Source organism: Mustela nivalis, assembly GCF_964662115.1.
Source record: "Mustela nivalis genome assembly, chromosome: 10".
NCBI classification, from domain to species: domain Eukaryota; kingdom Metazoa; phylum Chordata; class Mammalia; order Carnivora; family Mustelidae; genus Mustela; species Mustela nivalis.
Genome location: NC_139029.1, coordinates 72979755 through 73007678, shown reverse-complemented (window position 1 = coordinate 73007678; position 27924 = coordinate 72979755). Strand labels below are relative to the sequence as shown.

General features: G+C 38.9%; 1 protein-coding gene, 1 long non-coding RNA gene and 1 pseudogene across 5 annotated transcripts in view; 1 reads left to right on the top strand and 2 right to left on the bottom strand.

Annotated features, from left to right (window-relative positions):
• LOC309843274 overlaps positions 1-27924 on the bottom strand; it is a 125235-nt gene that overhangs the window by 25169 nt on the left and 72142 nt on the right. The gene's annotated exons all lie outside the window — the stretch shown is intronic.
• On the bottom strand, positions 3385-17463 carry LOC309843275 (putative protein BRICK1 pseudogene; annotated as a pseudogene). The gene is made up of 2 exons (XR_014316530.1): positions 15633-17463; positions 3385-4657 (listed from the first exon to the last, which is right to left on the bottom strand). The product of XR_014316530.1 is annotated as a putative protein BRICK1 pseudogene (transcript).
• On the top strand, positions 14833-26172 carry LOC309843270 (guanylate-binding protein 7-like). 2 transcript variants are annotated; one of them, XM_082688599.1, is made up of 6 exons: positions 14833-15087; positions 19262-19463; positions 20602-20686; positions 21049-21239; positions 22177-22356; positions 25016-26172. In XM_082688599.1, the coding sequence occupies exons 2-5, from the start codon at positions 19377-19379 to the stop codon at positions 22348-22350; spliced, it is 537 nt and encodes a 178-aa protein (XP_082544725.1). In that variant the 5' UTR covers positions 14833-15087; positions 19262-19376; the 3' UTR covers positions 22351-22356; positions 25016-26172. The 2 variants fall into 2 exon arrangements, with proteins under 2 accessions (XP_082544725.1, XP_082544726.1); XM_082688600.1 differs by having other exon boundaries at positions 14887-15087; positions 19262-19350.

Sequence of the window (27924 nt, the reverse complement as noted above, 5' to 3'; positions counted from 1 at the left end):
TTTTTTAGATCTTGGGTATCAGCCCTTTATCTGCTATGTCATTTGCAAATATTTTCTCCCATTCTATAGGTTGCTTTTTAGTTTTGTTGATTGTTTCCTTCACTGTGCAGAAGCTTTTTAACCTGATGAAGTCCAAATAGTTCATTTTTGCTTTTGCTTCTTTTGTCTTTAGAGACATGTCTTGAAAGAAGCTGCTGTGACTAAGAAGAGGTTACTGCCTATGTATGGTGTAAGCAAATGGTCCAGTTTCATTCTTCTGCATGTAACTGTCCAGTTTTCCCAGCAACATTTATTGAAGAGACTGTGTTTTTTCCATTGGCTATTCTTTCCTGCTTTGTCAAAGATTAGTTGACCGTAGAGTTGAGGGTCCATTTCTGGGCTCTCTCTTCTGTTCTATTGATCTATATGTCTGCTTTTGTGCCAGTACAATACTGTCTTGATGATTACAGCTTTGTAACAGAGCTTGAAGTCAGGCATTGCAATGCCCCCAGTTTGGTTTTCTTTTTCAACACGATTCAGGGTTTTTCTGGTTCCATACAAATTTTAGGATTGTTTGCTCCAGCTCTGTGAAAAATATCAATGGTATTTTGGTAGGGATTGCACTGAATGTGTAGATTGCTCTGGGAAACACAGACATTTTAACAATGTTTATTCTTCCAAACCATGAGCATGGAATGCTTTTCCATCTCTTTGTGTCTTCCTCCATTTCTTTCGTAAGTGTTCTGTAGTTTACAGAGTACAGATTATTGAACCTCTTTGGTTAGGTTGATTTCTAGGCATCTTGGGAGTTTTGATGCAATCGTAACTGGGAGGGATTCCTTAATTTCTCTTTCTTCAGACACATTGTTAATGTATACAAATGCAACTGATTTCTGTGCATTGATTTGGCATCCTTCCACATTGCTGAATCACTGTGTGAGTTCTAGCAATTTGGGGATGGAGTCTTTTAGGTTTTCTTTTCTTTCTTTTTAATTATTTATTTTTTTGACAGAGAGAAAGAGAGAGAAAGAATACGCAGGAGGAGCAGCAGAGGGAGAGAGAAAAGTGAGCCCACTATTGAGCAAGGATCCTGCTGTGGGGCTCCATCCTAGGACCCCAGGATCATGACCTGAGCCAAGGCAGATGCTTAACTGACAGACCCAACCCAGGCATCCCACTGGATTTTCCACAAAGTATCATACCATCTGCAAAGAGAGAAAGTTTGACTTCTTTGTCAGTTTGAATGTCTTTTATTTCCTTTTGTTGTCTGATTGCTGAGGCCAGGACTTCTAGTACTTATTCTGAACAACAGTGGTGAGAGTGGGCATCCCTGTCATGTTCCTGACCTTAAGGGGAAAGTTCTCAATTGTCCCCCACTGAGAATGATATTTGCTTTTCATAGATAGCTTTTATGACATTGAGGCATGTTCCCTCTATCCCTCTACTCTGAAAAGTTTCAATCAAGAAAGGGTATTGTATTTTGTCAAATGCTTTTTCTGCATCTATTGAGAGGATCATATGATTCTTGTCTTTTATTAACTGCTCTATTACATTGATTGATTTGCTAATGTTTAACCACCCTTGCATTCCAGGAATAAATCCCACCTGGTCATGGTGAATAATCCTTTTAATGTACTGTTGGATCTTATTGGCTAGTATCTTGGTGAGTATTTTTGTGTCCACCTTCATCAGGGATATTGGTCTGTAATTCTTTTTGATGGAGTCTTTGTTTGGTTTTGGGATCAAGGTAATACTGGCCTTATAGAAGGAGTTTGGAAGTTTTCCTTCCATTTCTATTTTTTGAAAAAGCTTCAGTAAAATAGGTATTATTTCTTCTTTAAATGTTTGGTAGAATTCCTCTGGGAAGTCATCTGGCCCTGGACTCTTGTTTTTTGGGAGGTTTTGATTTCTGCTTCAATTTCCTTGCTGGTTATTTGTTTGTTCAGATGTTCCACCTCTTCCTGTTTCAGTCTTGGAACTTTGTAAGTTTCCAGTAATGCATCCATTTCTTCTAGATTGCCTAATTTGCTGGCATATAGTTCTAACAATTACCTGTATTTCCTTGGTATTGGTTTTGATCTCTCCCCTTTCATTCATGATTTTATTAATTTGCATCCTTTCTCTTTTCTCTTTCATAAGTCTGGCCAGAGATTTGTCAATCTTATTAATCCTTTCAAAGAATCAGCTTCTAGTTTCCTTGATCTACTCTACTGTTCTTCTGGTTTCTATTTTATTGATTTCTGCTCTAATCTTTATTATTTCTCTTGTCCTGCTTGGCGTAGGCTTTATTTGCTGTTCTTTCTCCTGTTCCTTTAGGTGTAAGATCAGCTTGGTTATTGGGGATTTTTCCAATTTTTTGAGATTAGCTTGGACTGCTATGTACTTCCTCTTAGGACTGCCTTTGCAGTATTCATAAGTTTTGAATTGACATGTTTTCATTTTCATTAGTTCACATGAATTGTTTAAGTTCTTCTTTAATTTCCTAGTTGACCCATTCATTGTTTAGCAGGATATTCTTTAATCTCCAAGTGTTTGAGTTCCTTCTATATTTCTTCTATTGTGGTCTGAAAATATGCAGGGAATCTCAATCTTTTGGTATCAGTTGAGACCTAATTTGGGACCCAGTATGTGATCTATTCTGGAGAAAGTTTCATCGGCACTCAAGAAGACTGAGTATTCTGTTGTTTTAGGATGGAATGTTCTATATATATCTATGAAGTCCATCTGGTCTAGTGTGTCATTCAAAGTTTTGTTTCTTTATTGACCTTTTGCTTAGATAATCTGTCTACTGCTGTGAATGGGGTGTTGGAAGTCCCCTACTACTAATGTATTATTATCAATGGTTTCTTTACTTTGGATATTAATTGGTTTATGTAATTGGCTCCTCCCACATTGGGGGCATAGATATTTACAATTGTTAGATCTTCTTGGTAAGAAGTGGATAGACCCATTGAGTATTACATAGTGTCCTTCTACATTTCTTACCACAGTCTTTGGTTTAAAATCTAATTTGTCTGATATGAGGATTGCTACCCCAGCTTTCTTTTGAGGTCCACTAGCATGAACAATGGTTCTCTATCCCCTCAACTTCAATCTGGAAACATCTTTCAGTTCAAAATGAGTCTCCTGTAGACTCTATTGCTTATACTTAATGAGCCTTGAGGTGAATCCTCCGCAGGTCTCTATGTAGCAATGAACTGAATCCTTACATAATTGACTTCTATCAGTTAAAAATAACACCTCAGTCAAAAATGAGTTTTGATCATGGTCATTTTTCCTATAGAAACATCTGACTCACCAGTGGTACTTACATGTATAAATTCTGGGCCATAAGAGTCTAGGTTGTTTTTTAATATTTTTTAAAAAGATTTTATTTATTTATTTGAAGAGAGAGAGTGTGCATGAAAGAGCACAAGCAGAGGGAGTGCCAGAGGGAGAGGGAGAAGCAGGTTCCCCACTTAGCAGGGTTCCTGACATAATCTAGGTTGGTCTTTAACAATCACCTCAGGTGATTCTCTTATACATAAAATTTTGAAAACTACTTCTGAAGAGGCTTGAACTTCCCTACTTTTTTTTATTGGGAGTTAAATGTCCCATGGTCCATTCAGAACTTTGACACCACAGGCCAGGTTTTTAATTTCAAAAATGCATTAAAATTCACATCTTCCCACAGCACCCTTTAATTCGCACTCTGCAGGGGAGACTACACAAACCAGTGATTATTATTTGGCTATTTGTGGCTCATATTTTCTTTTTTTTTTCTTTTTAAGTTGAGGAGTTTATTAAGGAAATATAAGAGGCAAAGATACCCCAAGTGACAGAAAGAAAATTCTGAAAATGTCCCTTGAAGCCAAGTGGGGGCCTGACCTTTACCTCCCCCAAAGGACAAGAAACTGGTTGGTTAGCAACAACATTCTCTGGTGACCACCTTGGCAGGGCATAAGTGTCTCAGCCAAGACTGCCTCCCGACCCCCACCACAGGTGAAAAGGAGACAAAGACTTCTTCTAGAATCAATGCAGAGGCAATGAGAGCTGTAAGGAAAGTCTGAGAGAAAGAGAGGTTGGGGAGGACCTTAAATTAACAAAGAGTGCCAGGCATCTGGCTCTGAGTGCCTCATACACTGACAGATAGTTCTACAAAATGCTACTTAAAAGATAAAACACCTAATGTTGGTTCCAAGAGCTTCCCTGGATGACTTCTCACATGCCACATCAACTCCAATGTACATGGCAGAAGCCAAAGTCCACGCTTTTGGGAGAAAAAAAAAAAAAAGACAAGAAAAAGCCCTGTTGCTCTTTAAGGAAAAAAGAAGGAGCTGAGGCTGCTGGGGCCTTTCCCACATCAGCCTATGTTCCATGAAGCAACTTCCCAGCAGCAGCATGGCGTAGCTCTAGGTGAGGGTCTCACCTTTTGTCACCAGCACTTCAATGTACTCTATTCTCCATCCCAGGGCTGTCAATTTCTCATTTAGTGTTGCAAGTCTTGAACAACAAGACATATCGAATGAGCTGAGAAAGTCTGCAATTTTCTTAATGCTGCTGGTGATGACCTCAATGTATTCTTGGTTCACCCAGTCCTAGTGAATCTTCCGCTGCACCAGATCCTCTTGACCTGCCATGGCTGCCACTTGAAGATGAACCTCATATTTTACTTTTATTTAACATTATTTTCCAAAGCCTAGAGAATATAACATAGAGAAATTGAATATAACAGTGTTTTCAACATATCATTGTTCTATTCTAACAAAAAATCTGTGTCCTATGTGTTTTTGTAATTTAAAGTTTAAAGAATGCATTTAAATACATTACCTAACAGACCAATTTGTTCATTGTGATTACCATAGCTTATTCTTCATCTAATGCAACAGATAAACTTGGCTGGCCCCTCATAGTTGGCTGAGCATATGAAAGAAGGGTCCTGTGCCTCTTGGAAAAAGGAGCATAAAGTAAATTTTGTCGTATTTGCACCTATTACTCAAGTTGAGCTCTTACCTGTGGAAAAGAGCCCCAGGCAGAAAATTAGAATATGCAAGAATGTGAAAACACCAAAGGCTACATGTTTTAAATAACATCCCTTTGGTATATGCTGCTGTATTAGAAGATTCTAACAGAGCCAAAATTAAATGGGGCTTCCAGGGTATTAAGTACAAATTCTTTTTTTAAAAGATTTTATTTATTTATTTTAGAGAGAGAGCATGTAAATGGAGAGGGGCAGGTGAGAGAAAGAGAACTTCAAGCAGACTGTGCTGAGCACAGAGCCCCACATTGGGCTCTATCCCATGACCCTGAGATTATGACCTGAGCTGAAATCAAGAGTTGAATACTTAGCCAACTGAGCCATTCTGGTGCCTCTCAAGTAGAAATTCTAATTGATCATATCTAATGTAAGCAGAAAATGGGTTGCTTTACCAAGGTCATTGCCAGTTAGCAGGAATCTTACAACCATCAAGGGCTGACATAGACACATGCTGGTCTAAAGCCAGTAGATAAGCACAGACATAGGAATGCTGCAGTTATTTCCAAGTGAGGAGAATCTGCCTGAATCAGCACACAGCATAGGAAGAATTCTCTTATTTTCCTACCTGGAAGTGTTTCTATCAGATTTCTATATCAGTTTAGAAGTTCCCATTTTTTCTTTTAACATATGGGTGAAAATTAATGTCATTCAGACCTTGAACTTTCTCCCGTCAGAATAATTGTGGTTAGAGAACCTCACGGAAATGTACTCTAACCTTAAATAACACCCAAGTATTACATTCATATTGGGTAAATATCAGAAAAGGTGTGATATCCTTCCTGTTTTCTAGACTAAATCAAGCATCTTCTTGCAAGTATCCTCTTATGATCTAATGAGAGAAAGTACTTTTAAAAGAAAAATACAATTTTATAAATTATTGATATAAAATCTTATTCATGAAAGGATGAGGTTGTTTAACAGTTCAACTTTTAGTAGCCAATCTCCTTACTTTTAGATCCAAGTTAACAGACTTACATCTAACAATATCTAGAATTCTGAGTATGCCTCTGGGGTCCACATTTGGAAATAAAGCAACAGAATACACGCGAAAATAGAATCGAATGCATATGGGAATGCAGTCTATGTTAACCTCATTCATTATGGTTAGTCAATGTTAAACACTATTTAGACTCCTATCACCAAGCAAAAAATTTAATCTGTTTCTGAATTTCATATAAAATAACTTCATGTACTCTTTTCTGTTTTTTTTTTCATGTACTCTTTTCTGAATAACTTCCTTACTCAACAATCCATTTGTTACAGTTATTCTTTTTTATTTTTATTTTATTTTATTTATTTTTTTGAGGAGAGAGAGCATGAGCAGGGCAGAGGGGCAGAGGGAAAGAGAATCTCAAGCAGGCCCCACACCCATCGTGGAGTCTGACTCAGGGCTCAATCTCACAGCCCTAAAATCATGACCTGAGCCAAAATCAAGGGTCAGATACTTAACCAACAGAGCCACCCAGGTGACCCTGTGACCAGTAATTCTTTCCTGGCCAGCAGTTTATTCTTTCATTGCACTACAAAATGTTTCTCAGCCTTGGCACTCTTGATTTGCGGCTGGATTATTGTAGGAGCTGCACTTGATTATAAGAAGCTTAGCAACAACCCTGTCCTCTAATCCCCTGAGGCCAGTAGTACCTGTTCTACTAACCAATCCACTTGTGACAATCAAATCTGGCTCCAACAGCTTCTCGGCCTTTTGGCTAAGATCAAGTGCAAACATGGCTCCAGACATTTTGAAAAATCACCACTGGTGCAAAATCACCACAGTTGGGTACTACTGAACTGGAATAAATAAAACTACCTCCATTTAATCACATTCTACTCTCATAATAGGTATTCCAGGGTCTAAGCAGCCATAAGGGCTGGGTGAAAGCATGGAAGGAGGGGCCACTTGACAAAAGAAAGAGGTCTTCTTTGCTTCAAAATGTGTTTAAACTAACTCTCTGGAGAAAACAGTAACACGAGCCAACTTACCAACTCATAACATAAATCCTCCCAGTCTCTCTTTTTTTGTTGATTTACTAATCAGTAAGAATTTTTACCAAATTTTATCAATATTTTTAACATTTTGATGTGAAACATATTAATATTTAAATATTTTAATATTTAATAACCTTCAAATTTAATATTTAATAACCTTACCCATTAGTTTATCAATGGGTAAGAATTTTTACCAAATTTTATCAAATTTTTTTAACATTTTGATGTGAAGCATTTTAATATTTAATATTTAAATATTAAACTGTTATACCAACAAATGAGACTTCGAACATCTGACAAGCATTGCAAAAAAGTAGTACAGGGTACAAAGAGTAAATGTAGAAGGAACCCCAATTTAGATTAATCAGTTCAGTGATCCTTCCCTGAGGAAGAAAAAGTATGATGAATTTGTAAGAGCACAACTAGGAAAGATATGAGAGAAGTGAGTTTCAGGCAGAGGACTGTGCCTGTTTGCTTACTGGGGAAAGGAGACTGTATTTACCTGAATGACAATCCACGTAGCAAAGGAGAGACAGCAAGCATGACTTTAGAGAACAGCAGTCAGGAGCTAGATTGTGTAGAAGCTTTTAAGATTTTGTGCAGAGAAGTGACATGACTTAATTGGTAGTTATTTTAAAAATCGTGGAATCTTGCATCAAAAACTAGTGATCTGCTGGACGGTGATTAACATAATAATAAAAAAATCCACTGTGATGACTGAATGGAGAATGAATTGGATGAGGCCCAGTGATGATCCTCGGTACATCAGCAGCCCCGACAGTAGATCAGCTCGCAGCTTCCTAAAATGACCAGACGGTGTGTACAAAGATTTAAAACCCCAAGAGCTACCCATATTCTTGCTGCTGACAAACAATAAACTTTTTCCTTCCCAACTGCACATACGTGCAGTCATCATTGTTTCTTGGGTATTTTTTTTTTAAATTTGTAACTATACAGTTCAGTAGTGTTAACTATATACACAGTATTATGTTACAGATCTCCAGAACTTTTTATTCTGAAATACTGAAACTATACCCATTAAAAAGCAACATTTTCCCCTCCCCCAAACCTCTGGGAATCACCATTCTACCTTCTCTTCCTGAATTTAACAAGTCATTTTTTTTTTTTTAAAGATTTTATTAATTTATTTGACAGAAAGAAAGATCACAAGTAGGCGGAGAGTCAGGCAGAGAGAGAGGAGGAAGCAGGCTCCCGCCGAGCAAAGAGCCCGATGCGGGGCTCGATCCCAGGACACTGAGATCATGACCTGAGCCGAAGGCAGCGGCTTAATCCACTGAGCCACCCAGGCGCCCCAACAAGTCATTTTTTTTTAATGTTTATTATTGAAGTGTAATTGATAGTATCTTTTTTTTCCCTCCAAATTCAAACATTTGAAATTTTATTTTTGTTAGCTTGGTACTTTTTTATTTAAGAGAATTTTGTTCTGTACCTTTCCCGTCTCTTCCCCCAAAACAAGCTAAACTTTTCCCACCCTCTCTTTTCTCATCCACATACTTCTACTACATATGCCTGTATTCAGACCTAGACATAGCATGCTTATTTGTCTCTGTTTCAGTGAGAACAACATAAAATCCCCAAGGGGTTAGACAGAAAGCTGACACAATGGAAGGCATCTACTTGTTCCTGTTACTGGGAGCTGCACCCAAACTCTGCCCCTATTATCAGCTTCTGCTCCACAGACTTTCCTGTCTGTTGCAATCCCTTCTATCTTTTGAACCAGATAGTCACATGTTTTAAAATAAACTCACATAAAGATTTCAAGACAGAATAACAATCTCTGAGGTCATTCAAGTCCACGTGAAACAAACAGTGCTTCCTGCTATTTTAATTCAGATCGTAACTGAAAACAATAAAGACCTACTTTCATAACAGGCTCATTTTCAGGAAATTGGTTGCTTTTTCATTGGGGAAAAATACGCACATGATTTTTAAATCTCTTGTATAGAATCTTACAGGCCTTGTATGGAGACTGAACTTTCTTCTAACTGTAATCAGAAGCTTTTAAGATCTTGTGCAGAAAAGTGACATGACTTAATTGGTCTTAGCAGACTGCATCAGGGTGTTCAAGGAGAGCTAAACCACTGTCCCTAAGGGGACACCTGTCACCTCTGTCTCGAGAGAAGGTGCAGACTCTCTCGAGACACCTCCTTCCGCTGCACCCTCCACCTCCGTGTTTCATGAACTAGAAAAACGTGATGGCACGTGTAGCTACTACTTGTTTCAAAGTGTCACCAAAGCTCCAGAGCCCTCATTTCAGCTCCATGCCTCTGTCTACCTGTGGAACTTGTGCCCCAGGGTTTCCCAAGGGTGTTGGTGCCCCATTTATAAAACTCATAGTTTACATACGGTCTCCTCCTCTCTCACAGCAGAATAACTACTGGGATAACATGATATTGTCTAAAACAAAGGTTATTTTTCTAATAGGTTATTATTCTTGACATAGAAGAAAATGCATATGTTTATAAAAATAGGTTGAAGTGCTTCCTGGAACAAAGGAGGAAACTACCAGGTTGCAAGTCTCAACAGAAAGCTAAATAATGAAAAGGGACTGCTAACTTGCCTTACTAGACCATTTTATTTTCTCCTAAATCAGATCCTGGCCAGAGAAAAGAAAACAGAAAAGATAGAGGAGAGAGAGAGCACCCACAGGGTCAAAAGGGTTTGGGCTTCTGAGGACTGGAAGACGTCATTCTCCCCAAAACTGATAGGCAAAGACGGTTGCAAAAATATCCCTGAATTAGGGGTGCTTGCAGGGGGACTCAGGAACAGGAGAATACTGAGATCAACCCCACCCAAGATTTCTTGATGGAGTCAAGAAACCAGAGAGCAATCCGAAGACTGGCAGAACAGACTCTACAACACAGTACAGAGAAGAAGCTGAGTCTGAAAGGTTAAGAAGGTCAGGAAGGCAGAGAGAGGCTCCCTTCAGGAGGGAAGGAGCTGTGTGCAATGAGAGGGGAGAGAAATGAGCCCTTGTACCTGGGAGATCACAAGGGGAAGACTAATCCCCATAATTTATTGCTTTAAAAACTAGAGGGGCTAAATTCCGTGAGTTTGTAAAACCAGTGGGCCTGGAGCCTGGAGTTTTTAAGGTCAGCTAACTCAGTTCGGGAGGAGTCTGGAGGGGGGACTAATAACCAGGTTGCTGCGGCCCTAAAAAGAACAGCGTCTTGTACAGGGAGGCAACCTAAGATCAGCAATTTACACAACCCTACTGCAAACGGGAAACGGTCTGTTCTAATTTTAGAACCTGTTGGGGGACTGCTCAGAAAATGAGAGAGCCCGCAGATACCATTTTCCTCCCCTGTCTTCCAAAATAAACACAGCCATTTGCCAGAGGCAGGGCTGCACCAACACCTTGAGCCTCCACCCAGCGCTCAGGGCAAATTCTGTTAAAGCGGCATCCCTGCCCAGCTACTGCATGCTCAGCTGCCCCCACCTACAGTGCCCAACCATGTACCCCATCCACTGTTGCAGACTATGTCCAAACTTGCACAGCTGCCACACCACCCCCAGCTGGGGGGTGGGCAGCCATGGTTGTGTGCTGCACCCAACCTCCTCCAGGGACCCTGGAAGGCAGTCCCCAGCCAAGGCAGTGCTTCTGGGAATCCAGCACTGGACTAGACACCCAATGCAAATTTTGCTAACACCATTTTCCCAAAATATATAAAGAACTTATAAAACTCAACATCCCCCAAAAAACTAATCCAATTTAAAAAGACGTGAACAGAACATTTCTCCAAAGAAGACATTCCAATGGACAACAGACACATGAAAAGATGTTCATCATCACTGACCATCAGGAAAATAAAAATCAAAACTACAATGAGAGGGGTGGCTCAGATGGTTAAGCCTCCAACTCTTGATTTTGGCTCAGGTCACGATCTTGGAGTCTTGGGATGGAGCCCCCAGTAGTCTCTGCACTCACAGGGGAGTCTGCTTGAGGATTCCCTTGCTCCCTCTCCTTCTGTCCCTCCCCCTGCTCTTGCTCTCTCTCTCAAATACATAAATAAATAAATAAATAAATAAAACTGTGGAAAGAGCCAAGATGCCCTTCAACAGATGAATGGATAAAAAAGATATGGTCCATATATACAATGGAATATTACGCCTCCATCAGAAAGGATGAATACCCAACTTTTGTATCAACATGGACAGGTCTGGAGGAGATTATGCTGAGTGAAATAAGTCAAGCAGAAAGTCAATTATCATATGGTTTCACTTACTTGTGGAGCATAAAGAATAATAAAGAGGACATTGGGAGATGGAGAGGAGAAATGAGTTACGAAAAATCAGAGGAGGGGCATGAAGCATGAGAGACTGTGGACTCAGAGAAACAAACTGAAGGTTTTGCAGGGCAGGGAGGTGGGGGTTTGGGTGAGCCTGGTGGTGGGTACTAAGGAGGGCACGTACTGCCTGGAGCACTGGGTGTGGTGCATAAACAATGAATCTTAGAACACTGAAAAACTAAAATAAAATTTTATAAATAAATAAATAAATAGATAAATCTTTGTAAAAAATACTACAATGAGATATCAGAATGGCTAAAATTAAAAACACACAAGAAACAACAGTTGCTGGCCAGGATGTGGAGAAAAAGGAACCCTCTTGTACTGTTGATGGGAATGCAAATTGGTGTAGTCACTCAGGAAAACAGTATGAAGATTCCTCAAAAAATTAAAAATAGAACTACCTTATGATCCAGCACTCAAGCTACTGATATTTACCCCCAAAATACAAAACCACTAATCCAAAAGGACATGTACCCCTATGCTTATTGCAGCATTATTTATAATAGCCAACATATAGAAGGAACCCAAGTTTCCACTGATTGATGAATGGATAAAAAAGATGTGGTATACATATACACAATCGAATGTTATTCGGCAATAAAAAAGAATGAAATCTTGCCATTTGCAATGACGTGGATGGAACTAGAGAATGTTACGCTAAACAAAGTAAGTCAGTCAAGGAAAGACAAATATCATGTGATTTTGTTCATATGTGGAATATAGGAAACAACACAAATAATCAAAAGGAAAAAAGGGAGAGACAAACCAAGAAACAGACTTTGGACTAGAGAGAACAAACTGATGGTTACTAGAAGGGAGGCAGGTGGGAGGCTGGGTTAAGTAAGTGAGAGGGATTAAGGAGTGTACTTATCATGATGAGCATTGGTGATGTACAGAAGTGTTGAGTCACTATATTGTATACCTGAGACGAATATAACACTGTATGTGAACTAGGTGGAATTAAGACAAAATCGTAAAAAAATGATATCCCCTACCCCTATTCAGTAAAGCCCATTACACTTATACCTGCTTTGGGGATAGTCTTGCATTTGGGAGTGAGAATTATAAGAGAAGCTATATCCAGCTTTTTCTCTGATGTGTTAAACTCCAAAGGTAAAAGATTACCTCCACAATAACCGCAAAAATTATGCCATAAGGAAACAGAAAGTGATTGAACACGGTCTCAGATAGCCCTGGAAAACCACTCAAATATTACAAGTATTACATTAATGCAGTGAGAATCAGTCTCTGATCTTCTTCCCTTTTGGGAGAGCATGCACCTTGAGATATGTTTAAGTGATAAATGAGATTCTGGCATAATAGGTGTCCTTACTAGAGTAAATTAAGTCTGTCACAACCTAGTTTGTGAAGGAGAGCTCTGAAAGTGTGGTCTCAGGAAGAGGAAGGGAGGTCCTTTCATAATCTCAGACAGATTCATGTTTGTTATTTTGTCTCATGTGTCAAAAGAGTGTCTTGCACACAAGTTCCTTGCATGAGATTGAAACTGAGATATTCCCTGGATGATGAGATAGAGATAATTATGCTACCAAACCTAGAAAACAGTCCCAGAAAAAAACCAAAGAATTCTAAACTGCCTAAAGTGTTTCAGTTGTGAAATACAAATATTATATCTACTCTAAGTAGCTATTCAAGAATACAACACACACAGTGACACAAAGATCAAATAGAAACACAAACAATTGAAAACATGCATAATATTTTAAAAAGGCAATGTTTTTTGTTACAAAATATAACAAAAGTGACTATCCCAAAAGCTAAAAACATAAGAAAAGACACCTCATTTCATGAGTTATTAAAACCGCAATGCAAACCACTACTACTCATCTACCAGATGAAGCAGAGGCAGACCTTACTGAGTTCTGATGAGCTTGAACAGCACCTAGAATGCTCTACAGTGTTTGTGCAAACATAAATTTGTACAACTATGAGACTGTTGGACACTGTCAAATCTGTAAGCAGAACATAAGCACTTCAACAATCCACTCGTAAGTATAGACACAAGGAGATTGTGCAGATATGTGATCTAGAAGATGCATGCAAGAATGTTTATAGCATCCCTTTTCATAACAGCCAAGAAACGAGAAACTGTCAAATAGTCTGTCAATAAATGATTGGATAAACAAGTTCTAGAATATCCTTACTATTGACTACTATACATCATAGAAAATAAACAATCTATAGCTATACCCAGAAATATGGACAAATCTCACATGCATAGTATTGAGTACAAGACATCAAATATTACAGAATACACACTTTAGGGATCCAGCTGTATCAAGGGCCAAAGCAGGGCAGCGGTTACCTTGATGTGGCCAAGGAAGACATGGTGGTGACAAAGGGAGCATGAGGAAGGAGAGGTATCTTGCAATCCTAGCAGTCTTAGCAGAGCTATTATTGTCTCAGGACAAGGTCAAAGCTTATGCATCAGAAGGTTACTCACTATTTGTAAAGCTACTTTGGGGTTGTTGTTGAGACTGAGCTTCTGACTTCAATATATCAAGTCATTACAAGAGTAGAACTTTTCATCATGAGCTACACATGGTTAGACCATCCAAATCTCAAGTTTATTTGGGTGGCTACAGGACAAAACAAAGTTACATAAGCAGGTGGCTTAAGTCCTTTATCACCAACCTCTATTACACTGATGGCTCTCCCTTCATCAGACACATTGTGCAGTGAGGCATTCTCTAATACTCCTTGAATTCCATTCACAGTACTTTGGCAGGACTGAGCCCCAGGGACTCAGAGTGGCTCCATAACATGTCCTCAGATCTGTTTACTTACTTTCCTTGCTTCACTCTTTCCTACATTCACCTAGCTAAATGTGAATGAGGCCTTGCGTATGCAGGAATAATGCCTTCTGAAACCAGGTGTCGACAAAGGATATGTATCTATTGACTCAAGGTAAGAAGTATGACATAAAACATGAAAAAATAACCAGAAACATGCATTATTTGTGAAAAATATTAATCGACTCATTCAAGAAGCTCCATGAATTCGAAGACATAAAAGTACAACAGAATGCATACCTTACTTACATCATAGTCCTGAAAGAGGACCCAGTTTGGGGAATTACCAAAACTACCTACATTTGGACACCAGTCTGTACTTTCTAACTGATTAAGTTCCCTTAAGACCAGCAAGACCCTGCGTGATTGACCCCAAGACAATGACCTGACCTTGACTGCCCACCTGCATGTACCCACTGACCTCTGTCCCACCCTCTCCGTATTTATACAAACCTAGAAGTTTTCTAGACTTTGGAGACAGACTTCGGACACTAGTCCTCTGCCTCCCCTTGGCTTCCCTGGAATAAATCTCTTTCTTGTTGCACCATCACTGGTCTCTCTGTTTTTGGGTTTTGTCGATGGCAAGTGGCCGAACCTGCTCTGCTCAGGAATCCTGGAGCTAGACTCACTTATGCCGTTGGCCTCTGGTAATAGTCCATTTGTGGACAGGTAAGTTGGGGACAAAACAAAGAAAGCTGGTTAGGGTGACATTAAGGCCTAAGTACAGAGTGACTAATATTCTCTGAGTTCCCTCCCTCCTCTACTTCCTCAAGCTCTGGTGACTCAGTTCTGGCATGCCTTCTCTCAATATGTAACCAATAGTTAAAGTAGTTTTACTTTCAGGTTCCATTTCATTTTCCTTTTCCTTTCTCAACTTTCTCAGTCTGTTCTCTGCTTCTGCGGGAGGAGGAAACAGAACAAGGGTGAGTTCAGAGACAGCTGAAAGCTCATTCGTGAACAGACCAGCAGTGCTAAGATGCAGGTATGTTCATTTCTAAACATTCTTTTAGAGGCACTTTAGGTTTGGGCTTAAAACTTTAATTTCTGGGGCGCCTGGGTGGCTCAGTGGGTTAAAGCCTTTGCCTTCAGCTCAGGTCATGATCCCAGGGTCCTGGGATCGAGCCCTGCATCAGGGCTCTGCTCAGCAGAGAGCCTGCTTCCCCTCCTTCTCCCTCTGCCTGCTTGTGATCTGTCTGTCAAATAAATAAATAAATAAATAAATAAATAAATAAATCTTAAAAAAAAAAAACCTTATATTTGAGATTTCTACTTAATGTTGTTTACATATTCTTGCTCTAAAATCTACGTATTCAAAAAGTCTACATATTAAAAACAAATTTGAATTACAGTGGAAGCTTAAGAAATCTGACATACTTTTCACTTAAATTTAACCTGTGGTGATATTTTGTGATATTTGCATTCTTTTTCTAAACAGATATGGAAGTTTTTCTACTTACATTCTTATTCTGATTATTATTTGGGGGAATAAGTAACAGAGGCCATAACTCTTCTCCACTAAATACTCACACCTCCATCTTGGGATCCAGAAATAATTCTTCTTCCTTTCTTTGGATCCACTTCATTCCCCCATGGCTGCTCCTTCCTCTCCCCTATTTCCATCACTCCAGTAAGTCTGTGCTCAGTGAGGACATCCCTGGCCATCCTACTAATACTTGTGGGGAATACTCTGGGTATGTAATGTAGCTAACCTCTCCCTGCTTCTGGATGCTCACTCTGTCTGCATTGCCTTGGAAACCCCATCTCCCAGGCCTTCCACCTTTTAAGGTTCCCCCAGACTTTTCTTCTTCTGTATTCGTAAGTTGAATTAAGTCATCTCTACACGTAATTCAATTAACTCCCATCACTCACCTATATCTCTTTCCTCAGGATTCAGTTTCACAAATCTACTGTGTGCCCAACATGGGGACCAAGAAGAGAACAGAACAGATATGACACATTTCTCCTCAAGCTTAAATTTAGTGGAGATAATTACAATGATGAGAAACAGTAGAGTATCATCATTGTCTTCTCTGCCGTCTTCCTAGTTTGAGAAGGTTACCAGGAAACACTATTAACTCTCTCCTTAATCTCCATTATTCCTTTCTCCAGTACTAATAGGGCTCCTGCTAATTTGCCATGCACATAGTTTCCCAGAATAATGATGCCAATTCCAGCCTCTCCTATGTTTGCGTATGGGAATACAGATGAATCTAAGAAGCAATTTGGTTTATGTAGACATGGAGAGTCAGGAAAGCAGAGGCCTATCTTCCCCTTGTCCATTCCTGGCTTAAAATACAAATATGACAGCTCATCGTCTCACACCATGGGCCACCCCTTATAGATGACCGAGCATATGACAAAAAGGTTCTGAAGCCTCAAACCTTATGACAAAACAAAAAGCACATACCATCTCTACACTACTGACCCTGAAATTCATGAGGGAGAAATCAATGTAAATTGTTCAGGAGATTTTTTTTTCTAATTATCACAGCTGAACCTAATCCTAAGCAATACATTTACCTTAATATCACTCAGAGGACAGGAGCCACAGCTTCTCTTTTTCTCCAAGCACACAAGCACAATGTGTAGCACATAATAGAAGTTCAACCAATGTGTTGAGGGGGGGAAAAAAATAGCTACAACAAATGGGACTGGAGATCAAGGAATAAAAGTATGGAAAGATATCTTCCCTAAACTGGAGGTGAGCTGCAGCCCCTGGCAAGCACTAGCTGTGACAGAAAAGATTCAGGTCTGGAAACGCTGAGTCGTTTGTGGGATGACAGCCTGATGCTGCAGAAACAAGAGGAACCAGGTAGATCAGAATAATAATACACTAGAGACGGTGTTTTGGGGATAGGAGAGTCAACAGAAATCCTCTAGAGGTTATGGTCATCAAGCATGTGTAACCAACGTTTTTGAGGAAAACTGTCTTGTCAGGTAATTAAGTGCAAAACATGGAATAGTAAAATAGATCCTCCAGGTTTCTGATCATTGATCTACCATTTATTCACATGTGCTTTGGAAAAATACCTTCCTTAGACTTTCTGAGCCCCACTGAGCTCATTTGCAAAGTGGGTATCATAAGCCTACTCTGCAGGTTCTTGTAAATATCAATGAGGGCAAAACATTGCAGACTGGTGATACCCAGGGTTTCATCCCTAGCTTCATCAGGAATTTGGAGAATAATGAAGACAGCAGTCGGCATTCTGGGCTATAGAGAAGTACAGAAGTGCTAATGTATGCATCCTTTGAATAACTCTGAGGCAAGAGAATGATTTTGCGGTCTTATTTTACTGTGAGACTCACTCTTCTGGGCTTGCAAGTTTCCACTGCATCTGAGGAAACATCCTGTATGATAAACACTATATATATGAAAACAAAATTTCAAACAATTGATTCCTTAAAGTATGTTGAACTTTTTTTTTTAATTTTTTTTTTTTTTTGAGAGAAAGAGGGTACATGCACAAGTGGGGTGGGTTAGAGGGAGAAGAAAGGAGAGAGTCTTAAGCAGGCTCCATGCCCACTGCAGAGCCTGACATGAGGGCTTGATCCCACAACCCTGTAATCATCCCGGATCCAAAACCAAGGGTCAGATGCTTAACCAGCTGAGCTACCTACGCCTTCAATAGGTGGAATTTTAATAGGAATAAATATAATCTCATTTACCTGCCTCAACTATTCACCTCTTATCTATTTTTATTTTTATTGATAGAACACCATATAAGTTTTAGGGTGTAAAACATGTTGCTTTGGTACATTTACATATGACAATATGATTACCACCTTAGCCTTAGCTAACATCTCTATCATGTCACTTAATTATCATATTTGTGTGTATGTGTGTGTATGTGTTGACAATAAGATCTAGTTTAATAATATCTAGTCTCTTAACAATTTTGAAGTTTATAATGTGGTATTGTTGTCTTTAATCATTATGCCATGCACCTCCAGCCTTATTTATTTACTGGTTGCAAGCTTATACCCTTATAAACGACTAACCTTCAAATTCCCCAACTCCTAGCCCCCCATAACCACCATTCTACTGTTTTTATGGAGTTCATTTTTTTAAAAAGATCTTATTTATTTATTTGTTGGAGAGAGGGAGAGAGGGGGAGAGAGATAATGGCAGGCAGAGGAAGGAGCAGTCTCCCCGCTGAGCAAAGAGCCAGATGTGGGACTCAATCCCAGGACCCTGGGATCATGACCTAAGCCAAAGGCAGATGTTTAACCAACTGAGCCACCCAGGTGCCCCCAGTGTTTTCTTTTTTATATTCCACATATAAGTAATATCATATAGTATTTGACTTATCTCACTTGACATTATGGCCTCAAGGTCCATACATATTGTCACAAAAAGCAGCATTTCCTTATTTCTCATGCCTGAACAATATTCCATTGTATATATGTACACAACTTCTTTATCCATTCATCTATTGATGGACACTTGGTTTGTTTCCTATTGTCAGTTATGTGGCAATAACACAAGAGTGCAGATATCTCCTTGAGATCCTGATTCCAATTCTTTTGGATAAATACCGCCAACTGGGATTGCTAGATTATATGGTAGTCCTATTTTTGATTTTATGCAGCCTCCATACTGTTTTCCATGGTAGCTGGATCAATTTACGATGTATATTCCTATCATCCGTATACAAGGGTTCTCTTATCTCCACATCCTTGCTAATAATTATCTCTTCTCTTCTTGATAATAGCCGTTTGAACAGGTATGACATGATCTCCCATTGTGGTTTTAAGATATCCCTGATTTTCTTGATGATTAGTGATGTTAAATATCTTTGCATATACTGTTGGTCATTTGGTGTCCTCTTCGGGAAAATGTCTGTTTAGTTCCTCTACTGATTTTCTAATCAATTGTTTTTGTTGTTGTTGTTATTGAGTTGTATGATTTTCAATTGTGTTCTTAATATGCTTCGTTGGGGGAGATATCAAAGATATCCAAAAGATACCAGAGCATGATAACTGAAGGAAGATACTTAGCATTTTTAACTGCAGTGATTGGAAAGAAAACTGATTTAGTAGGATGAGAGTGACTGATGAAAAGTTTCAAACTGATTAGGGTCTTTAAAAAATCATTTTAGAATTATAGTTTCTAATTTTGGATCTCACTGGTCCCCTCAATTTCTTGCCTCATTCAGGGCTGGGGATTCTGACGGTGACCTTTACGGATGCCTTCCACAGTGGAGCAGTTCCTTGTCTGGACGACGTGGGATACCCCATTCCTAGTGTGAGAACTCAGTGATTCCCACAGAAATGGTCCTGGCACTCCCACACCTGGATGGGGAGGCAGGCCCCACACTGCAGCCCTCCCAGGATAACGAGCTACAGAACCAGTACCTGGTACTTGGTCTTATTACTTGATTCTCTATGTTACCCCCTCTACCTAGAAGCTAACTGACTGGCCATAAATTAGCTAGCCTTCATGGTGGAAGGATTCTGATTCTTCTGAGTGAGAGAGTTATAAAGGACACTATTACTCTATTTTATCTGCTTCTCCTCCAAACTCAGACACTTTGTCCAAAGTAAAGTCAGTATAGACACACAGATGGCCTCCTTGACTGAATATTGGCAGCTTTCCTATGTGCTTGGAACACGCTTACATTATTTTGAGCTTGCTGCTTTTTCTGTGTACTCTCTCCCATTTACAGCAACCCAAGTTTCACTGAGAAGATTCTGTTACCAGATCATTCTTTATTTTTATTTTGCTTCCTGTTGTATTACTGTTAACCATGCCTTGTAGGTCACAGGACATTACAGCTGCAAGGAACCATCAAGATTATATAATGCAGACTCAACATGTCACAAGGAAGGCTCAGGGAGTTCAGAAACTTACCAATGGTCTTAATGGAGTATTTCTCTCTGAGATGATAGGAACTCAAGTTTAACAGTAATTCAATGAGTGTAATATGCAACTAATGAATCATTGAACACTACATCAAAAACTAATGAGGTACTTAGATGTTGGCTAACTGAATTTAAGTTAAAAAAAAACAGTAATTTACATACCATAAATTTCATGCATTTATTGTCAAAAGTAAACAAATGAAAATATACAATGGCTTCTTTTATATGGGTTAGGTGGTCTAGGAAATCTTCCTGGAAGAGGAGTGTAACATAAATTTCAAAAGACTTGTACACACTATCCGGGGTGGGAGGTTACTAGAGAAGCCACAAACAGAAAAAAAAGAGCAGGATTCTGAATACCGAAAACTGCCAGCATTCAGTCAAGGAGTGTCTACTGACATTGCTTCAGATAAGGTATCTGAGTTTGGAGGAGAAGGAAAGCACCCAAGATTGTGTTTATAAAACTGCACATTCTTCTGGAGGCTGGAGGGGTTAGTGAGATAACCAGAATCTTAGAACATTCTATTCGTTGGAGAAGCAAATAAGGAATGTAACTTGGTTTTTTTCTCAGAATATTTCAATGGAAGTTCAGGTTTGACCTGCCTGACATATCTTTGCCATTTGTGGTCCCCAGGAATTGCTACAGATGAAGATAGAACTAGAGGAAAGCTGTAAGAAGAAAGATGAGCTTCTCCGTGATATACAAAGAGCCTTAGCAGGTAGGGGGAGAGCTTAGCTCATGATGGGGTGGGGGCTCCCATGTGCCCTTGGAGCACTGCCCAACAGGAAGATCTTCCTGAAGGAAGGCATTTCCTCACCTTCTGTGGAATGCATGCTCCTCAAATCTGAAAATAACAAGGCAGGGTGTGGTTGCTCAACAGCCAGGTGGTCAGGGTCTTTCCCACCACCTTCTCCAACCTACCCTCCAGGTGTGGTCACCAGGCGATTTCGGACATTGCCCTCTGCACTTTAAAGACAGTTTGGTGTCTGAGACAGTGGGGTGTTGTGGGACAGGGGGCTGTAGCTCTCAGGCTTAACCTCTGTCATCTTTCCTCTCGGAATGAAAATCTTCCTGGAGCAGAGGAGCAGGCCAAAAGAGAGACAGCAGAGCGGGAAAAGCAGCTTCTTGAGGAAAGGTGTAAAGAGATGCAGCAAAAGATAAAGCTTCTAGAAATAATGTTCAATAAATCCATAATCCAACTGAAAGCAGAGATGATGATTGAGACAGAAAACCTTCTGAGAAAGCGGGATGAGAAGATTCAGAGGCTTGAGGTAAGCCTGGCCTGGGACCCAGCAGGGACTGCAGAACAAAGCCTGGAAGCCCCAAGAAGGTAGCGGTGAAAGTCACAGAGAAGTCAGAGAGAGAAGCACCACTGTCATTTATAGTATCTGATTCACTACACGCCCTGAACTTGTCATGACTTGTGTCCAGGCACTTGACTTGGGTTCACATTGAGTTTCCAGAGAATCCAGTAAGAACTTGGTAGCTCCAAGCATTTACAGAAGATGCTGCTATTCTAAGAAATTCCTGGATGAGCTCATGGAGCAATATTAAATGGGGTCCCCAGGTTTATTGCATAGATGTCCTAACTGGGTGTGTGTAATAGAAGCAGCAATTGGTTCACTTTCCCAAGATTACTGCCGGTTTTCAGGCACCCTACTCACCCAGTGACACTAAGATAGATCCTTGCTGACCTAAAACTATCAGCTATATACAGACTTAGGGGGACCGACAGCTCCTAACCTAGAGCTGTCTCCAGGTGAGGATGGCCTGCCCAAGTCAGCACACAGCACAGAGGGAATTATTCCCTCTTCTCCTCTCTGGAAGTGTTTGTATCAGATTTCAAAACCAGCTTAGAAGGTCCCATCATTTCTAAGATGTGGGTGAGCATTTGTGACATTCTGGTCAAAGGCTCTCTCCTAAACAGCTTAATTTTAGCTAGAAGATCTCACAACAATTGTCCTTATGCCTGTTTTGCACCTTGTAAAACCCTAGTGATGGATGACTATAAACAAGGTTTTACTATGCTTCTTCTCATTTCCCACCCCTAAACCAGGAGATATCCCTGTTGTAAATTATCTAATAAGAGAGACTACATTCAAAAGGGAAATGCAGATAATTTTGTAAATTATTAATATAAGACATTATTCCTGAAAGTTTGGAGTTTTTGAGTGCTTTCCTTTTATGACTAAATCACGTGCTTTTTAGGCCCAAATTGAAGTGCTGACTGAAAAGAAGCAAAACGATAAAAATGACTGCACTTCAGAGAAAACGGCAAATGATAAGGAAGAAAACAGGTCAGAGAGCTCATGGTGGTCTAAAATTTGTGACCTGATAAAAAAGTTGACTAAACTACTTGCCAAGTTTTTCTCTAGTGGATAATTTCAGGTAATTTTTACAAGTTTTCATAACAGCTTTTTGATATGGCTTATTTATACATATATGTACCTTTTCTGTTTCTTAGCAAAATTTTAATAGAAAAATACAAAATACCTACTACAGGGCATCAATGCTTAGTCAATGTGGTTGGATAGTTAATTCATTCATATTCCATGGACATGGAAATAACAGATTTGAAGACAAAGAGAAGGTCAAATCTGTAATATCCTGAAAAAGAAACATATTAGACTATATTTATCAAAAAATGCTTCTGAAAGTCGCACACGAATCACTACACAAAAGACAACCCATTCTGTGTTCATGAGTAGGACAGGCTGGTTCCATAGGCAGATCAGTTCTCCCTCAGGACTTATAAATCGCGTGTGTTCTGAATTAAAATTTCAGAAAGGCTAATTGTAAAATTTAAATGGAGCTGATCAAAAAATAATTTAAAAAGTCAAGGCAAATTTATGATGACGTGGATGGAACTAGAGCGTATCATGCTTAGCGAAATAAGTCAAGCAGAGAAAGACAACTATCATATGATCTCCCTGATATGAGGAAGTGGTGATGCAACATGGGGGCTTAAGTGGGTAGGAGAAGAATCAATAAAACAAGATGGGATTGGGAGGGAGACAAACCATAAGTGACTCTTAATCTCACAAAACAAACTGAGGGTTGCTGGGGGGAAGGGTTTGGGAGAAGAAGGGTGGGGTTATGGACATTGGGGAGGGTATGTGCTTTGGTGAGGGTATGTGCTGTGAAGTGTGTAAACCTGGTGATTCACAGACCTGTACCCCTGGGGATAAAAATACATTATATGTTTATAAAAAATAAATAAATAAATAAAAAGTCAAGGCAATTCAGAAGAGGTATGATAAAATTTATAGAACTGTGGTAATTAGCACAGTGTGTCAACTGGGCATTAAGGCATAACAGCAGAACACATTGTGTAGTCCAAAAATAGAACCTCACCACATATAGGAATTACATGCATGTGAAAAGCATTACTTCAAATTAGTGGGAAAGTATGAACTATATACAATGCCTCTTTTCAAATAACCGGACAGCAGTGCAGAATGACAACATGATTAGAACTATTGTAAATTTTGCACGAAGTAAATTTCAGCTTGACCTCAGAGTGAACATTGGAAAACTGCATAAGATCAGTAAATGTCAAATAATTTATAAAATTGTCTTGGAACATCAAATTTATTTTTAAATGTCATAAAACCTGAAGACATAAAAGTACTGACAAAACTACATAAAAAATAAATTTGTTGTGGTGAAAAAGAACCTAAAGATAATTCAGAAGCCAAAATGTTCTGAAGACAGCCTTGATTTATATCAGAGGAAAGAGCTGATTTTATAAGTTGTATATCATTAAGAGCCACAAGTCAATAAAAATAGGCAAACTCTGATTAGATAGCTTATAGAAAAGATGTTCAAGTAACTCAAAATAAGTGAAATGAAACTAAAACTATGAAATGTAGTATCTCACCTCATATGCTATCAAATTGTGTTTCCGGTGTTTCAGAAAACATGTCCTTGCATGGGAGCCCAAATTGTTTAATATCTATTGTGAACTGTGTCTAACAGTTCTGAAGTTTTAACCGATGTCCATTTGGCCCCACAAATTCAGTTTTTAAGGCATACACACACCCTCTCTCTCATACACACAGTCAGAAAAATTATGTATTTATAAGATGTCCACTGCAGCCCTGATTGTAACTTTCAAGACTGGACCTACTTACATATCCACCCATATAGGAGTGGTAATATAAGTTTTAGCACCCTTACACAATGGAATATCATATAGCCAGAAAATTGAGAAACAGAGCACTATTTGTAATGACACAGAACAATTTACTAGATAGACTGTAATGTGGGAAAAGTAGGGTGCAAACCAATAGGAATACTGCACTATTTTTACCAAAAATTGACACTTACATATACTTTATATGTACACTTAGATGATCTATTTATGTATAAAGTATACATAAAGTGTATACTTTATGTATACACTTAGATGTATCTCTTTATGATACACTTAGACGAGCTGGCAATGTTGGTTCCTTCTAGGGGAAGCTAGGTTTCTGAGATCAGGAGTGAGAGGAATACTTTTTTTATTTTGTATAAAACTTTATATGTTTGGAAATTTTATAAGGAGTATGCAATTCTTGTTCAGAAGGATAAGAAAGGAAAAAACAAGGGTGATGGTTATGGTGATGATGTGGTGGTAACAGGGAATTTTGCATTCTTAGGAAAGCATCAGTCAGTTCAAGAGAGAGGTCTGATGGTGAGGTCTGATACCGGGGGGAAAAAAAAACACATATATTCTAATCCTGTTTGTATTATGGAGTTGACTTATACTTCTTCCAATTCTTTGAAAAATAAGATATAAAGTATGATGTGATCCTGAATTTCCAACTGGTATCTTTTACTTTCCAGCTGCAATTTACAGGTTAAGGTGTTAGAGAGTGGGACTTCAGTGTATCTTTGGTGTTTTGGGGACTTCCCTTTCAGCTGACTAATATTTGCACACTATGCTATTGGTATAATGAACTACTTCCAGTTGCACACGTTACCCCTTTTTTCTAGATACCTGCGTACAGTACTCGACTTCTTCAAACAACCTCTCTTACTGATCTTCACCTTTATTTTGCAGACTGGATTCTCCTTGAAGTCTTGGATTTCCTGAACCCCCAAAACTGAGTAGGGTAGCTCTCCTTTGCACTCTCATTGCACCTGCAGCATGATTTTGGAAATTTCAGTTACCCATTGATTCTGTCTTTCTGACGATGCCTCGCCACCAAGGACCAGTTGATCTTTACCATTGTAATCTTAGCTCCTATTTCCATGTCTGGCACTTGATCCATAACTGGAAAATGTTGGTTGAATAAAGTTTCCCACTTTCTATATCCTCATTAGGGCAAATGCTTCAAAGGAGTCTTGTTAAAACAAAGGGTGTAGTTTTTGATATGGAGAACAAAGGCAAAAGGAAATGTGGATGAAATTAAATTTCCTTATAACTTGCAGCCCACTGACAAACACTTGAGACCTCCAGGAACTCCTAATGGTCTTAATGCAATGCTTTGCTAGTGGCAAAACTCAACCTTAGCTTGACAATAGTCAGACCTCCAGGATCCTGTAATGTTAGGAGTTAGTTGCAGTTATGTGGTCAGGGTCCAGATCCCCAACAAGAAAATAGTCGGGACAGCTAAAATAAAACAGCACTAGCATCCTGTTTTGTAGCTTAGACAGGGCTGTACTGACATTCTGTTTTTGCAGCCTTTGCAGAAATGACTTCTGCAAAACACCCTAAAATAAAACAATGAACCACTAAGCATAGCCCACAGATGTCAACCAAAAAAAGACCATCATCACGTACACATTAACCTATAGGTGCCCAGATACATGACCAAAGTCCTAATTGGCACAACCAGCACACCTTGATGGCTTAAGAGGGTTCTGCAGATGCGCTCATAAAGCCCCTTAAACTTAGAAACTCAGGTCCCCTCTCTCTCCAGGAGCTTTGCACTCTTGCTCAATAAACTTTGCTTCACTGTCCACCATTCTTCTTCTGGTCTGCCTCTTCATTCTTCATAGTGGCATGACCAAGAATTGTGGACACTAAAGGCAGAGAATTCCTGCCACAGTAAGTCTTCTTTAACATATTAAAATCCCTTTGGAAACCTCCTTTGTCTTTACCCCTCCCAACTTAAAATTATATAATCAATCACTCCTCACATGCCTAGTACAGCTCTTTCTGCCCATGGATCCTATCCCCATGCTTTAATAAAACCATCTTTTTTGCACCACAAATGTCTTAAGAATTCTTTCTTGACCATTCGCTCCTGAATCCCACATCAAATCACATCAGTTTTAAGACCCCAATATAAAGTGGGCAGAATGAATTAGAATGGCAATTCCTAGAAAATAGGGCTGTTATGATGTGCTAATTGAGACTTGCCACAGTGTTCTTCCTGAGAAAAGGACTGATTCACTATGTCTCCAGTTCGAGCCTCCTACTGTTATAAGATTTTGTGTCCCCTTAATGCCCACGGTACAGGCATGAGAGATTTTTAACACACTTTTCAGTACCTCAGAAAAAAATGCAGACTAAACATATCAATAAAGTTAGAAAATATTTGAAAAAATGACTAACCAATGTGGCTTATCATATTAATATAGGGATCTAAACCCAGAGAAGTAGAATAAGCATTACCTCAAAGTACACTTGGAGCTTTCACATTGAATTTACCTGTACTCAGATAGCAGGTTTCAAGAAATCTGAAAATACAACACCATGCAAAACAATGCATATAAACTGGGAATTACTAATATTAGAAGAACTAGAAGAAACTCATATTTGAAAATTGAAAAATACATTTCTAAATAGATAAAAGAGGTAGAAATGTTTGAAAGTAAGGGCACCTGGTTAGCTCAGTCCGTTAGGCATCTGCCTTCAGCTCAGGTCATGATCCCAGGGTTTGAGGATCAAGCCCTGCATCAGGCTCCCTGCTCAGTGGGGCATCTGCATCTCCCTCTCCCTCTGCCTACCGCCCTTCTGCTTGTATGCACATGCTCTCTCACTCTCTCAAATAAATAAATAAAATCTAAAAAAAAAAAAAAAAAGAAAAGAGAAAAAAGGTTTGAAAATAGAAACTTTGAACTTTGAACAGTGATGAAAATGTCACCTATATAACCTAGGGTGCTGCTAAAGCAGTCCCTTTAAAGAAATGTATAGCCTACAAATCTACATGTTAGGAAAACTGAAAGTTAAAATATGGTTGAGCAGGCCATCTATCTTAGGAAATTAATTAAATATAATTAAAAATTAAAACAAATAAATCAAATCTTCTGGAAGAAGTTTAACTGCCATAAGAGCAGAAACGAACAACAACAAAAAAGTACCATAGAGAGGATAAACCATACCAGAATTTTGCTACTGAGAAAAACTAAGAAAAGTAACAAAATTCTATCAAGTTTGATAAAGGAACAAAGAAAAGGAACAAATGTCCAATATCTAATATAAAAGAGGAGAAATCAATAAAGTTGTTGTTGATATCTTTTTATGCTTATTTACAAACACTGTATTTGAATTACTCACCATCAGGGGATTTTCCCTATACAAACATTCCTTTTTAACTGATAAAACTATGTATACTTTTGATGTTTTGAAATTGTAGTTGTTTTCTTAATTCCCACACAGATACATTCTTTTTCATTTTGACGCTTTCCAAATTTGCTCTCTAGTGACTTGAGCATGTTGCAAAAATGTGTAACATTTTTTGTGTATGACTTTAGGAAGTGTTTTGACCAGGGCTTGAAGGATCTCCAATTAATTGCAGATACTCTGAGCTTCAATTAAGGGTTTTAATCAGTTTGTCCATTAAAAAAATCAAGTATATTCATATTGTAGGGGTTTTCAACTGTGCTATTATTCCTAGGGATAATTTAATGTAACAAGAAGCAGACTTGAACTTTAATTAAAACAGTAATGATAAATTATTGAATGATTAGGATTACATATAAATTCCAGAAACTCAGCATTTAGGATATTGTGAGACACAG

Coding starts and splice junctions, on each gene's coding strand:
- LOC309843270 (XM_082688599.1), top strand. CDS start 19,377: ATGGTCCTGGCACTCCCACACCTGGATGGGGAGGCAGGCCCCACACTG. Junction 20,687..21,048: donor TATACAAAGAGCCTTAGCAG/GTAGGGGGAGAG, acceptor TTCCTGGAGCAG/AGGAGCAGGCCAAAAGAGAG. Junction 21,240..22,176: donor AGAAGATTCAGAGGCTTGAG/GTAAGCCTGGCC, acceptor CGTGCTTTTTAG/GCCCAAATTGAAGTGCTGAC.